Below are 13,979 nucleotides of genomic sequence, written 5' to 3' on the forward strand. Positions count from 1 at the left end.
GCTTTAGAAGTGCTGTCTGCAGATATATATACTAAGAATCTAAAATCATGAAAATGCTTCTCAGTTGGAATATCTACAATAAATTTCAAAACTTTAGGATAGTTGTTTAGATAGCTGTTTCAGTTTGGTATGTTGACTGATACAACCTATTTGATGTGGTATAAAATTCCAACTCCCCCCTTTTTTCTTTTTTCTTTTTTTTGAATTCCCAGGTTAGTGTTGGTGAAGGCTGAAATTGGCAGTAGTTTGGTCTCTTATATGTTGGGATGACTTTTATGATAGAATCATAGAATGGCCTGGGTTGAAAAGGACTGCGGTGATCATCTAGTTCCAGCCCCCTGCCATGTGCAGGGTCACCAACCAGCAGACCAGGCTGCCCAGAGCCACATCCAGCCTGGCCTTGAATGCCTCTAGGGATGGGGCATCCACAGCCTCCTTGGGCAGCCTGTTCCAGTGCGTCACCACCCTCTATGTGAAATGAGCTCTGCCACTATGTATGTATGTTATAAAATAAGGGAGTTACTTTTTGATCAGTGCATTTATCTTCTTTGTCTTTCATAATTAACCAAGAGTAGAATGCAATGAATTTCTTGATACACAAGTTTTACTCCAGTGTCCAAATGCATTCTATAGAGCTTGAATTTCAGTAGCTAAAGCAGCGGATTGTCAGAATGGTAGCCTGTAGGCCAAGAAAGAAACAAAATATGAGGAAGATCTGAATGGAGAGAACAGGGAATAGGGAATAAGCTGGAAAATGTTTTACACACAGAAATGAAGTGGATGTTTGAGGGGTGACTTCCTGAGAATGATAAGCATTCGTATTTACTAGTGAAGAGGAAGGCCACAAGAGGGAAATGAAATAAATCCTGATGTATGAAGCAACATCAAAGGGATGTTCAAAAAACGTGTGGGGATTCTTTTTTCTCACTGCCAAGTGAATTCTCAAGTAATTTTTTGTTTGGAAACCATCTGCTTTCAAAGAGAAGAAACCTTAATTACTCTATCACATCTCAAATGTGCGTTAAGGTCAGTGGTCTTATAATCTTTTATGTCCTTTACCATTACCCTAAGAACACGGAATGAGCCATCACTTTATATTTAGCCCTGCAATTTTATATGGGAAAGCTGGTAATATAAGAGTAAATTATCAGTAGAAAATGTCAAAACTTATGGCAGGAGTGGATGAGTTTCACTCACTCAAGATGTAATGCCTTTTTTCCCTATGTGTTTGCCTCTTAACATTGAACACTAGGAATACTGGTGCTATGGAGGAGAACTGAGCATACAATTTTGGAGCTCTAATGTTTGCTTTGTAAGCTGTTCAACAGCAGCGTAACGATATTTTTTTTCTGTTTTTTTTTTGTTTTCTTAAATGAAAGAAGGGAAACTCTCAGTTGGAAACAAATTCTAAACTGAACGGTAGAACCTGTTCTGTGCCCTTGGAATGGGGACAGAAGGGAAATCAATGCTCATCCATAATGAGGTGTCAGTAGCTCTCATTTTCCAAACTGCTGTTTGGCACCAGGAGATGAAGCACCACAGTAATGTTCAATGGGCCTTGCTATTGTAGCAGGAGACTTGTGGATGGAAACTGATCCTTCAGTTCTCTGGACATGTAATACTAGGGTCTCATTAATGGGAAGTTACATGTGAAGTTGTCCTTTTGCCTTTCATGTTTCTCTGCAAGACTTTGTTCTTTTTAGTTGAAATGCCTTGCAGTTTCAGAATGGGCAAGGGTGATAGAAATTACTTAAAACTTGGGATTTAGAAAGAAAGAGAATGGTTGGATGTGAACGGTATTTAGAGAGAAGGAAAAGGGTTAATGTCTTAACAATTAGGTTCTTCAGTGCCATCATGTTATGTTGGCTTGTGCCTCTAGGGCAGGGGACTCCAGATGGATGGCTTAATTTGCATATATATTTACATATTATTCAGTTGTAAATTCACATGATCATAATGGAGAATTTTCCTGTAGCTGTTTGTTTGTTTGCTTTTTGACTGTTGAGCAGCATCTTATTCTTGTCTGAACTTACCTGCAGTAAAATCTTTCTATTTATCCACTGCATCCTGACCCTGATAAAACACAGGTGGTCCAGGATACAATTCACTTCTGGGTGCTTTTTTTTCTTTCTTTCTTTTTTTTTTTTTCTTCCCCAGAGAGTCTTTCTCCTTGCTCCAGTTTTTTTTGCTTGTATCCTTCCTGTCAGATTTCTTTCCATTGCCAATCCTTTATTCCTTCTTACCACTCCTTCCATTTATTAAACAAATGGCAATGGTTTCTTACTGCAATAATTGATTCTGCCGTCAAAGAAATGCACAAATCATCACTGGTGGGTGTTTTCAGTAGTGATACCTAACAAGATTTTAACTGCTACCAAATGATGACTGTTACTAAAAAGTATTAAGAAAAGAGGCAGAACATCCATTGTGGTATTGCTGGGGGAGTACAGACATTCCTCTGTGCCAAATAGTCCATATATCTAAGTTTCATATGTTATCCCTGATACAAAAAAAAATGGTATCAAACAAGATAGGTAGAGAGGAGGATTTATATCATATGACCTGTGAAGGTTGTTTCTTTTTAGTGTTGCATTTTGTGCTGGTCTTTTGTGCTTTAAGATGGAATCTTTAAATCCAACCCAAGGATGTAAGGTAGGATAGTATGTGGGAATAGGACCGTGCACTTGCACTCACTGCACAGTGAAGCTGTGGTCCAGCCTCTCAGTCAGATAGGATTCATTTATACCAGGATTTGGGGGATGTTTCACAATCATTTTTTCTTATCTCATAAGGTGAAAGAAATAAAACCTATCAAATTTTGCACAATAAAAAGTCTCTTGCAGAAAGCTTAACATGGAAAGAAATGCCCAGCAAGAGATTCTCTTGTAGCCTACTTTAATTCTCACGTGTCATATTTGAGTCTTCCACTGTCAGTTGAATCACTGAATTCCACCTACTTCAGCCTTGTTTGGTTCTCCCTTCATAGAATCGTAGAATGGCTTGGGTTGGAAAGGACCCCAAGAATCATGAAGCTCCAACCCCTCCACCGGATGCAGAGCTGCCAACCTCCACATTTAATGCTAGACCAGGCTGCCCAGGGCCCATCCAACCTGGCCTTGAACACCTCCAGGGATGGGGCATCCACAGCCTCTCTGGGCAGCCTGTGCCAGCACCTCACCACTCTCAAAACAACTTCCTCTTGATATCCAACTTTAATCTTCCCTCCCTCAACTTAAAACCTTGTCCTGCTATTATCTACCTTTGTAAAGAGTTGATTCCCCTCCTATTTGTAGGCTCCCTTTAGGTATTAAAAGGCTGCAATTAGGTCACCCCGCAGCCTTCTCTTCTCCAGGCTGAACAAGCCCAGCTCCCTCAGCCTGTCTTCGTAGTGGAGGTGCTCCAGCCCCCTGATCATCTTCATGGCTCTCCTCTGGACCCTCTCCAACAGCTGTCTGTCTTGTGCTGGGGCCCCCAGACCTGGACACAGTACTCCAGATGGGGCCTCACAATGGCCTGTGCTTCCCGTAGCCAACATACGCAGCCTAAGAAAATATTTTCATGCTTTACTGCAAGAACTTTGTTTCACGTACCTGCTAGGTATTTTATTTGAGTGATTTAATTAATGGATTCTTCCCTTCCAATTTCTACATAGGTTATGATTGTGATGAGAACTGCAATATGCAGCTTCTTATGACGGGAAAATTAGGAATAGATGATAGTTTTTACTCAGTATGGAGTATTCTTTTTTTCCATATGCATCTCATATTTAGTTTGAGATATACTTTATGCATGAAGCAGACAGAAGCACAGTATGCAAAATCTTGGTAGCGTTCCCCCTAGCCATTTGCTGCGTTTCTTTAGAAAGATGAAAACACCTTTAATTCAGACTTTCTCGGAGAATTATGTTCTAGTTTTAGTATTTTAAAATATCAGTGCTTGAGCCCTTGAGGGGTTTTAAATCTGGTTAGAGTAGTACTCTGCTAAGCTGTTTTTGGGGAGCGACTTTGGTGTGACAAAATGTTAAGCAAACTTTTTTTGTACATAATTTCACCTAGCTATTTGCTTCAGAGTGGTCAAGTTAACATTTGTTTCTAGGTGTTTGTGTACTCCAATTAGTCACTCTTCTAAAGCTAAGTAAGCCAGACAGAGGAAGGAAAATACAATGTATGCAAACTGTTACAGCTGAATTGAAGGAAAAAAAAAAGGAAAGAAAAGCTTATTTTCCCTGAAGCATGCATTCTGCATGAAATTCAACTTGACAAGTGACCCTTTTAAAACAGCGCTACAAAGATTTCTCAACATTCTCAACATACAAGAGACAGCGTTCTTGTATTAAACCCAGCAGCAGCACCCCCACTCTCACCAAATGGACGTAGCCTCCTGCTCTGTCCTTTGTGTTCTACTTTATCCTCATTCTCTGCATCATTCATGGCTTTATGTGCACATTTTTAGGTGAGGGAATGTTTGCAAAAGGCAAAATGATTGGGAATGTTATTATGGTAAAACATATGGATGGTGTAACACAATGAAGAGCTCCTCTAAGTGTTGCTGGCAGGTGCAAGTCTCTTAAAAATTTCTATGTTCATGTGGAGGAAAAAAAACGAGGGGGAAAAAAGGAAGATTGACAGTTATTTTTCAATTAGGTGACAGAAAAGCTGAACTCCAGCTCTTAAGTCTTACATTCTTGAAAGAAACAATGGCTTATGACTGTAAGTGAGCAGTGGATAAGAAGAATGCGTGCATGTTTCGTGAAACTGAGTGAAATGCATTAAAATCAGAGGAAACTGATTATATAATAGATTAAAAAGTATCAGGTCTTAAAAATCACAGTAGTGGATTAGCAATGTTTTACCACCATCCAGTTCTCATGCAGCAGTGTTCCAGCAGTGGTGCACTGGTTATTCTGCTTTTCTTTTCTTCTGTTGTCACATGAGAGAGACGTGTGTCACTTGGTTTTGCTGATCTCTCCAAGTGTCTTTAGAGCACGATACTTCTGCTGTGCATGCTTCATACAAGGATTTCAGGCAATGGAAGGGGATCTCAGGTGAGATTGCTGCTCAGCTCTTGCATACTGTGCTGTATTTGTGCGTGGCACTGACTGCACATATGTGAACCTTATGTTCTTACTGCGCCTAATGGATTGTGGACCCGAGGCATTTGGTAATTTTTGACTCGATAAGCTCATGTTTTACACCAAGATATTTAGGACAAATTTTGAGTGGAAGATTGCAACCTTAACATGAGCAATTATAGCGTGTAAACAAACATCTGCTCTTGAAAATCTAGAAGGTCAGGCAAGATGATACAATGAAATGAGTAGTTTATGGAAGTTCCTTTCTCTATTCTTACTGGTTTCTGGAAGCAGCAGCAGCAGGTTGTCAAAGACATCCCTCAGTTAAAAGGGATCTGCAGATCTCTTAACTCCCTTTTGAGGTCTGCAGTATCTTTATGGCTAGGGATTTGAGGGAGGAGGGAAACGAATCGTCTTCTATATTCTGCCAATCTCCAAAAACTGGTTGTATTCGCCTTAATTTATGTATTTTGCATGTATAATTCAGTGTTTTTTCTCCAAGAGAGGAATTAAAAGCAGGTGGGTGTCTCCTGCTGCCACTGTGTGCTCCTGGGAGTGGTTGTGTCCCAGTGGATGCATTCCATCATTTTCAGGGAGCTCTCATGGGCTGCCGAGAGATGTAGAGGAAGGTGCAGGAGGGCTCCTCCATCTGAACTAATTTCTTTTAAACGTCAAAACGTGATGGATAATGGAAAATACCTGCTTAAAAGCGTTCACATTTGGTTCTGATATAAAATGGTAGAGGGGGTTGCTTCATACTTGGGCTCTGGTTTGCAAGCCCACTCAAATGGAAATCCTTGTTAAACATTTTCTACTTGCCTTGTCCATGAATACCAAAATGTTCAAAAAAGTGCTGTGGAAAACACTTGTGTCATTTGTGAAATTTTACCTAGATAACTATGTTGCTAATTTTATGCAAGTAAAAAGGTAAATGCAGATATTTTACAAGCTGAGGAACCTAGACTTTGCTGTGGCTACAAAGGCAAATGTACACTTAAATGCTGACATTGTCCATGGCTACAGAAGAGTTTATGCTTCAGTTTAAATATGTGATAAGGACAGTGTCTTAATAGTATATTGGCTTTATTACATCCATGGAGTGTTTTCTAAAAAGTCAGAGACCTGAGATGGACCCAATTTGATAGAGCTTGATAATGTAAATTAAACAAAATAGTAATGAGAATGGCACATACAAACATTAGCTAAATGTTGTCACTTGGCAATATTTTTGTTATGCAAATCGCGATGGAAATAGCAAGACTACCCTTGCTTCTTCTAATGAAGCCACCTTGGAAGTGGCAGTAGAGCACATGCTTTGATTGGAACAAACGTATTCATGGAGAAAGGATGGGCCAAAGAGCACGAGGCATATTTACATTACAGCTTTCATTGTAGTATTTTAACACCAGAAAACTGAGTTCACAAGGAGCTTCGGATATCAGCTGACACCTCATGCTCTCTGAGCATCATTATCTTACCTGGGTGTCATTAAGGAGTGAAACTCACTGTCATGTCTGATGTTTTGCGTTTATAAGATTCTACAGACAACGTTTGTTTCATTCTCTGCTCGACCCATAAAATGAGGATGCCTTTCTGGAGCTGTTGTGTGCTTATTATACGTTCCTGCTCTTTTATTCATTTTCTGGTGGGTGGTTGTAAGGTTTCCATACAGGAATGAACGGTTCATCAAAAGAATTTGCAAGAGTGAGTTCTGATCAATGCAAAGAGCAGTAGTTAGCTATCTTTTTTTTTTCTTTTTTTTTTTTTTTTAGCAAACAAAAGCAGTAAACTGTGTTTGTGAAACTGAATTCTCTGCTTATACATCTGAAAGTAGGGCTATGATAAAATATTTACAGGTATGACATGAGGAGTAGCTAATGAATGTCTCCGGTGTTTTCAGCAAAGCAGTGGAGGATGTATGTAATGCATATGAAACATAAGTTTTCAGAAATCTGGGTAGTAAAACACTTAGTATTTTGACTGTATAATGCCATTGCACTCAGTGAAGATATTTCTTTCTCTGAATATTTATTTGCCATAAATAACAATTTCAGAGAGGGGGAAATCCTATCAAAATCTCATGCCGTTCTGGGCTTCAAAAGTGAAAAGCTGGCATTGCTTGGCACTGCAGGTTACATTCAGGCGATGGGAAGCAGGTGTGTTAGCTATGAGATGGGGAGATGGTTTGTGGGTGAGCAGCACTGGGCAACACTTGTAAGCCTGGGCACGTGATAGGATAAGGGGGGATGGTTTTAACTAAGGAGAGAAAATTTAGATTAGGTGTTAGGAAGAAACTTTTTTACACATAAGTTGGTAAGGTGGTGGCCCAGCTGTGCAGAGGAGCTGTGAATGCCCCATCTCTGGAGGTGTGTTCAAGGCCAGGCTGGATGGGGCCCTGGGCAGCCTGAGCTGGTTGGTGGCAACCAGTCCACGATAGGAGAATTGGAAAAGTATGGGCTTTAAGGTCCTTTCCAACCTAAGCTTTTCTGTAATGAAGCAATGTCCTCAGCAGAAGCTGTGTGTTTGTTGAACAGCCATGGTACCAGGGAATGGCAGATCTACTTGTTGACAGCCAACTGTCTGCATGATTTTGTTTCTCAGCTTTTGTTTAGAGGGCAGTTTAAAAGGCAGGAAGTGTTATGTTTTTCTCCCCTGTGATAGGTAGCTGTATTGCTTTGAATTGAGTTTATAATTTAACCATAGGAAATAGTGATGGCTGCAAGACGTCTGTCTCAAAGCTGAGTGATTCTGACACCTACAAATAACTTTCTGTCCAGCTGTCAGGGAGAGCGCGGTACAGAAGCAAATACAGGATCAAAACATTCCTATCTCTGCACAGAGAGACTGCTCTCTGCTGTAGGCTAAGTCTTTGTTTGGTTTTCATGTTTCCTGATACTAAATTAATGTTTTTGCTGCTTGGTGGCAGAACCCAGAGGGAGACACAGGATTTGAAGTCTTTAGAATACACAGTATATACAGAGTATACAGTGATGTGCTCTTTAAGATCCATATAAAAAGTTTTAAATTCTGTTTTATTTTTGGTAATATTCCTGCAACTTTTTTAACTTTGGAAAGTGCAAAGCCATGTGATAAATTCAGGCACGTAATAAAACCTAGTACCTTACAGGAGCTGCACTAAAAATAATTCTGGACCAGGAGGTGTTTATTGGCTGGTGACAGTGGTGGCATTTTTACAGGGAAAAAAACAGGGCTGGTGAGGTCAGGGAGCGTTAGCACAGGCTCCCAAGGGGACCTTGGTAGGTGCCTTCATGGCTTTGCCTGCTTTTCTGGTGAAACGTGTATATTTTTGTGACTATATTGTTTTACAGTACTTGGTAATTGGAAGATGCCCTAAAGATCCCCAGTGCCTGCCTTCAGTGTGCATTCATTTCAGGACTGTCAGACAGCAGAATCACCGAATGGCCCGGGTTGGAAGGGACCTCAAGGATCACGAATCTCCAACCCCCCTGCCACATGCAGGGCCACCAACCCTGCTAACTAATACTAGACCAGGCTGCCCAGGGCCCCATCCAACCTGGCATTGAACACCTCCAGGATTGGGGCATCCACAGCTTCTCTGGGCAGCACCTCATCACACTCTGAATAAAAAATTTCCTTCTAAAATCTAACCTAAACATCCTCTCTTTTAGGTTAAAGCCATTCCCCATTGTCCTACCACTGTACGACACGTAAAAAATCAGTCTGTCTCCTGTTTGTAAGCTTCCTCAGCTACTTGAAGGTTGTAATGAGATCTCTCCATAGCTTTCCCTTCTTCAGGCTGAACAAGCCCAGTTCCCTCTGCCTTTCTTTGTAGGCTCCAGCCCTCAGACCATCTCTGTGATCCTCCTCTGTACCCTCATCAATAGCTCCATGTCTTTCTAATGCTGGGGGCCCAAGAACTGTAACACTGATTTCATGGGAGGGCTGCCTAATGTCCCCTTGCTCATAGATGCCAGGCAACAACTCCTGCAAGTACAAACACAAGTGATGATGGCTTGACTGGGATGACTGATGGATCCAGGCTGGTGCCTCCAGCCAGGAGGTGTATGGCAGGACCGGGGACCTCGTGTGGCTCATGGGAGCATCTACCATCTGTGGTAGATGTCAAGGAAATGGGCTCTGAGCAGACACTGCTTTTGGTTTTGAATGGGAGAGAAACTTCATTGTGAAATTCCTGCCTTATCTGAGGAAATGCTGAGGAATATGGGTGTGCAGCAGGAGGACAGAGTGAGTGTCTTTCTGGGCTGTTTGCTGGTCTCTTCCTGTGCCCAGCACAGTTTGTGGTACCTTCACATTAAAGTTTTAAAACTCTGCTAGGATTTTAAATGAGCATGGCATGGTGTGTGCGTGGTGTGGCTTCCTTTGTTTGCCTATTGCCATGTAGCGTGGCCAGCTCTATCAGAAACCCATCTGTGAAGCGCATTTTAATGGTTAGATCTAGCAATGATTAGAATGCACCAATGCCCAGTGGGTATATGTGTCATTTTTTAACAGCTGCCGAGCCTTCTCCCTGCTGCTCCAATTAACACACTGGGCACACGCTTGCCGCTGAGTGGGCTGTGTGTATGGGTTAAACCACTCTGCTGCTTGTTCTCCTGGTGCGTGCGATGCCAGGAACAGAGCCGTGCTTTTCCTGTCCATAGAACAAAACGAAATCGCACAGAGCCCCCAACCCGTGCCTGTGTAAATACGAGGACAGATTTAACTGGCAGAGGGAAACCTGCCTCGCCTGTGGATATGGTTCAGTCCGCCGACTCGCATCTCTCCCCGCCTCCAAGCCCCGCTTCAAATGATGGAGACAGAGGGCAGCGAGCTCCCGGTGCCGGCTCCTCTGCCTGGCAGGCAGCGCGCTTCAACTTTGCTCTGTTCAACAACTGCTCGCAACCCTCAGTTCTCCTGTCCTTTCAGTGTTTCTGCCCTTTATCTATTTTTATGTTGAGATATTCCAGTCCGTAGGTTTTATAAAGTCCCCCCCTCACCTTCTTCTTATTTTTTTTTTAAAGGAGGGGGAAACAATATGCTTTGCAGCCCTAGCTGAGATCAGGGATTTTAATGGTACCAGATGGTGGAAGGTCGCGGCGTTCCTGCAGTGCTGGCTGCTGCCCTGTGCCTGGACAGCTCTGTGTGAGGTGGGGGGCTGCCAGCGGGCACTGAGGCCATGGAGCGCTTCCTGGGCTTCGTCAAGCAGATACGGAGGTCGAGGAGGAGGAAAGGCAAAAAGTACCGCCCGGAGGAGGATTACCACGAGGGCTATGAGGATGTCTATTATTACGCCTCTGAACATTTTCGAAGTAAGTGTTTTGCGAAACCTTTCTTTCCTTTAGTTGTGATGCTACATTTGTGAGATTCTTTATAAACAAAACCACCCTGAAGTCCAACCAGCGTTCCCCACTTTCTAGAATCTGAGCCCTGTGCAAGTATGAAAGCTTCCGGCTATAGATTTGTCTGTCTGTGGCTGCTGATGACCAGTGTGAAACAGCTGAAGTGGCACAAAGCTCCCAAAGTGAGCAGGGTCGTCAGCCTGGTTAATATTTCAGGTGCAGTTAATTGAGTCTGCGTGCTGGAGAGCCGCTGTGAGATACTTTGCTTTGAAAACGGATGGGCTGGTGGTCGCCCTTGTAGGATGCCTTTGTACTGTGGGTGTTTTTAAAGCAGCGTAGAGGCAGCAATCTCTCATTGGTGGGTTCAAGTTGGTGATTAATGCATGCTGCTGAGCGAGAGTCAGCCCTCCGTGCCTGCAGAAAGTCTCTCTGTGGGCTCCTTTGTTGGGGAGCACCCATGAGGTGGGGTGGTGGTGGCGGTCACGTGGCTGCAGCAGCTCACCCCGAACCCAAATAAGTTGTGAAGTCCCTTTGCAAAACGTGCGTCCGTTGGGTTTGTGCTCGGCACCTGGCAGGCTTCGGTGATCCTTATAAAAGCTTTCTGCTGTTCTGACCAGCAGTGTGGGAGCTCTGCAGCAAAGCTGTCTATTTTTGAGCAGCTGAAGTTTGATGTGCTTTTTCTTCCCTTTTATTTATTTTTTCTGGAGTGGCTGTCACATCCTTTTTGTGCCATCCAGCTTCATTTCCATTTTGCTGAAATAAGAATCTTCCATTTGTTTTCAGATAAAATAGTGAACGTGGCTGTGCTTAACAGCAACAGAGTGCTGTATTCTCTGGAAAACATTGAAGGTAGAGATTTTCCTCTTGGTTTTAAATGCACCACAATTGCCCATCTCCGAAAGTAAACTAATATAGAGTGATTGATTTTTTTAGTGCAGTTCTCCCTTAAACATTCTTTATCTTTTTTCCATTTCAAAGCAAATGTACTATGCTGATAACCTTTATGTTGTTAGGACTGAGTTTTTATGAGAAAAACCTATTTTCAGGGGCACTACAATCATAGCAGCTATCTATCATATTGGCATGAAATACACAAGGACTAAAAAATTTACTTAACACTGAAAAATGTGGAAATAATACAAGTCAATGAAAGCACATAACTTTTTTTGCTTTAATATACAAAGGAATGTGTCAAAGCAGGCTGTCAAAGTATTTCCCCTAGCTGATTGTTAGTGCTGAAGATCTTTTGAATAAGAAAGCAAAACCCCTCGCAGAACTGTCACATGTCATAAGGATTTGTTGTATGTTGATTAATAAATTATTACTCTTGATTTAACGTAAGGCACTGCGAGCAAGCCAAATGTCTAATGGATTTTTCATTTTATTCTCCTTAGAAAATAAAAGGATGTAGCACCCCTCAGCCCATGAGGGTTGGAAGCATTTTAGTTTGGATGAGTGCATGTCTGGTTTTGAAGTGTTGTTTTCACTGGTGGTCATAAGGCTGGCACTGAGCAGGCAGCGTGATGCACGGTCCTGCAGAGTTGGGTGCACGAGGAGTTGCAACTTCTCACAGTTACAAATGCAGAGTGTGTCGGGGGAGGTTCAAACCGTGTTCATCAGGGAGCCTGTGCAAACAGTACAGCAAACACAACTCCTCCTCCTCCAGGGCTTCTTTTGTCCGCTCTTTCCGTGTGCTGCTGTGGTTGGGTAGGTGTGGCATCTGCTGAAACCCGTGTGTACATGTGAAAGGATGCTGCTGGTGAAATTTTGCTGTCATGAAATTGGATTTCATGTAATGGAGACAATGAAGTGTTTATATTGAATGTAATTATGATCTGGTATTATCCTGTTTAAGTGCAAATTTAGAGTAATTGCAGAGCTTTTAATAGCCATTCCTTCTGCACTTCTGTATGCTTGAAGGATGCGTGCTTGAGAACAAGGTTGTACTTATTGGTATGATTCTCCAAATATCAGAGCTAATGAAATCAAAGACCTGTTGTTCATTCAACCGAGCAGAGCAGGAGCTTGTTCAGGTTTTGCTCTCTCTCCCTGCATTGTCACCCATCCCTCACAAAGGGTTGCCTTTTATGAGCTATGTAACCAATTAGAGAGTGCGTTTGGAGATTGTCTGAGCCAGTTGCTCTGTGGGCTTGCTGTTCCCTCTTCCTCCCATACATAGTATTGCTTAGGGTGCTGTAGGGAGATGGAATTAATGAAAAGCTGAGGAAGTGCATTAGAATAGCCAAAAGATCAAACAGAAACAAAACAAAGTTATAAATAGAGTGGGCCTCTGGGAATCACAAGGAAAAGGTGACTTTAGTTTGTCCTCAGCCCTGGGTTTTGTAGCTCCCCATTAGGTACACCGTGTGTAATTCTCTGAAGCTTTGCCATGGGGACCAAAAGAGTTGTAGTATTGGGATGCAGGAGGTGAGACTGGTGCAGTAATACCCAAAGCTCCCTGAATGAAAAAGAGACTCCGCTCTGACGTCTGTTTGCTTGGACATTTCATTCATGCAGGCTCAGTTCAGTGGGTATCCTGGCTTTGACATGCAACATCAGCTCTCTTATCTTTCCTGAGAGTCTCTTTCTGTGCCAAGTAGTGTGAGAACAGCTAAAATAATAATCTTCATACACAAACACGTATTGACATTAGTAGCACAGGCATCATACTCATTTCAGTGAGGCTTTGCACTGTGAACATAATGGGCAATGAAATTTCTGCTCAAGCTGCTCGGACAAGTTGGTGCTTATTGCTTAAAGTGCTTTAAAAAGTATTTGACTCATGCAACGTTATGGCACTGCCTCTCAACCTGCTCCTTTTAATGAGTCTTTGCGTGAACAAGGCCCTTGTTATGCCATTACCGGGACTGACAGCAAATGGCAGGACTGTTGTGTGGCATAGCTGCCTGGCCCATTTCCAAAAATGGCATATGTCCTTCCACAGAAGTTGGGATGCTTTGCCAGGGCCTCTGAGTTACAGCCTGGTCTTGAGTGGGAGGATGTATTTGGAGCCAGCCTGGCAACCTCTGACCAAAACAAACACAAGCCCCAGTCTGATTGCAGCCTCAAGTCTTCACAAAACATTTGAAAAGGGTTGGATTTTGTTCCAGTGGAATGGAAACAGATTTGGGAGCTTGGAGACGATGATAAAAAAACGTTGCCCAGGAGGTTCCAGGCTACTTTACTGTGAACAGATGCTGTATCATTTATGTTACTTCATGTTTGTCATCCATTTCTTCCTGAAAGACACTCAATTTTCATCTGATTCTCCTCTGTCGGTCCTCGCAGCATGCTGTCAGCAGTATATTCCTTTGGTGTAAATGTTTTGGTGTCAATGCCATGAAGATATGAAAGAATGATCTCAAAAACCAATGCATAAAGAATTCTATTAGTAAACTCCCTCTAACCCAAAAGTTCTTTTTTTCTCTCTTTCTTTCTCTTGTTTTTAAGCTCTGTCCCTCAAAATGTTCCATGTAGTCACTCATGGACTTACACAAATAATTTTCTTCTATCCTTTGTCAAGGTCTCTTACACGTTGTTTGACAAGAGCACTGATAGTTTAGACAAAGAAGTTCGCCATAGGCTAT

General features: G+C 42.4%; 1 protein-coding gene across 7 annotated transcripts in view; it reads left to right on the top strand.

Annotated features, from left to right (window-relative positions):
* GRIP1 (glutamate receptor interacting protein 1) overlaps positions 1-13,979 on the top strand; it is a gene marked incomplete at both ends in the record, with an annotated part of 306,122 nt that overhangs the window by 85,240 nt on the left and 206,903 nt on the right. For 5 of the 7 annotated variants that reach the window (XM_079548296.1, XM_079548301.1, XM_079548303.1 and 2 more), the window contains one exon: positions 10,230-10,362. The exons of the other annotated variants lie outside the window; for them this stretch is intronic. In XM_079548296.1, coding sequence (XP_079404422.1) covers positions 10,230-10,362 — 133 coding nt within the window. Of the gene's footprint in view, positions 1-10,229; positions 10,363-13,979 lie in introns of those variants that run through there. 7 annotated transcript variants of the gene reach the window in all.

The sequence above is a fragment of the Tetrao urogallus genome, assembly GCF_951394365.1.
Source record: "Tetrao urogallus genome assembly, chromosome: 1".
Lineage (NCBI taxonomy): Eukaryota > Metazoa > Chordata > Aves > Galliformes > Phasianidae > Tetrao > Tetrao urogallus.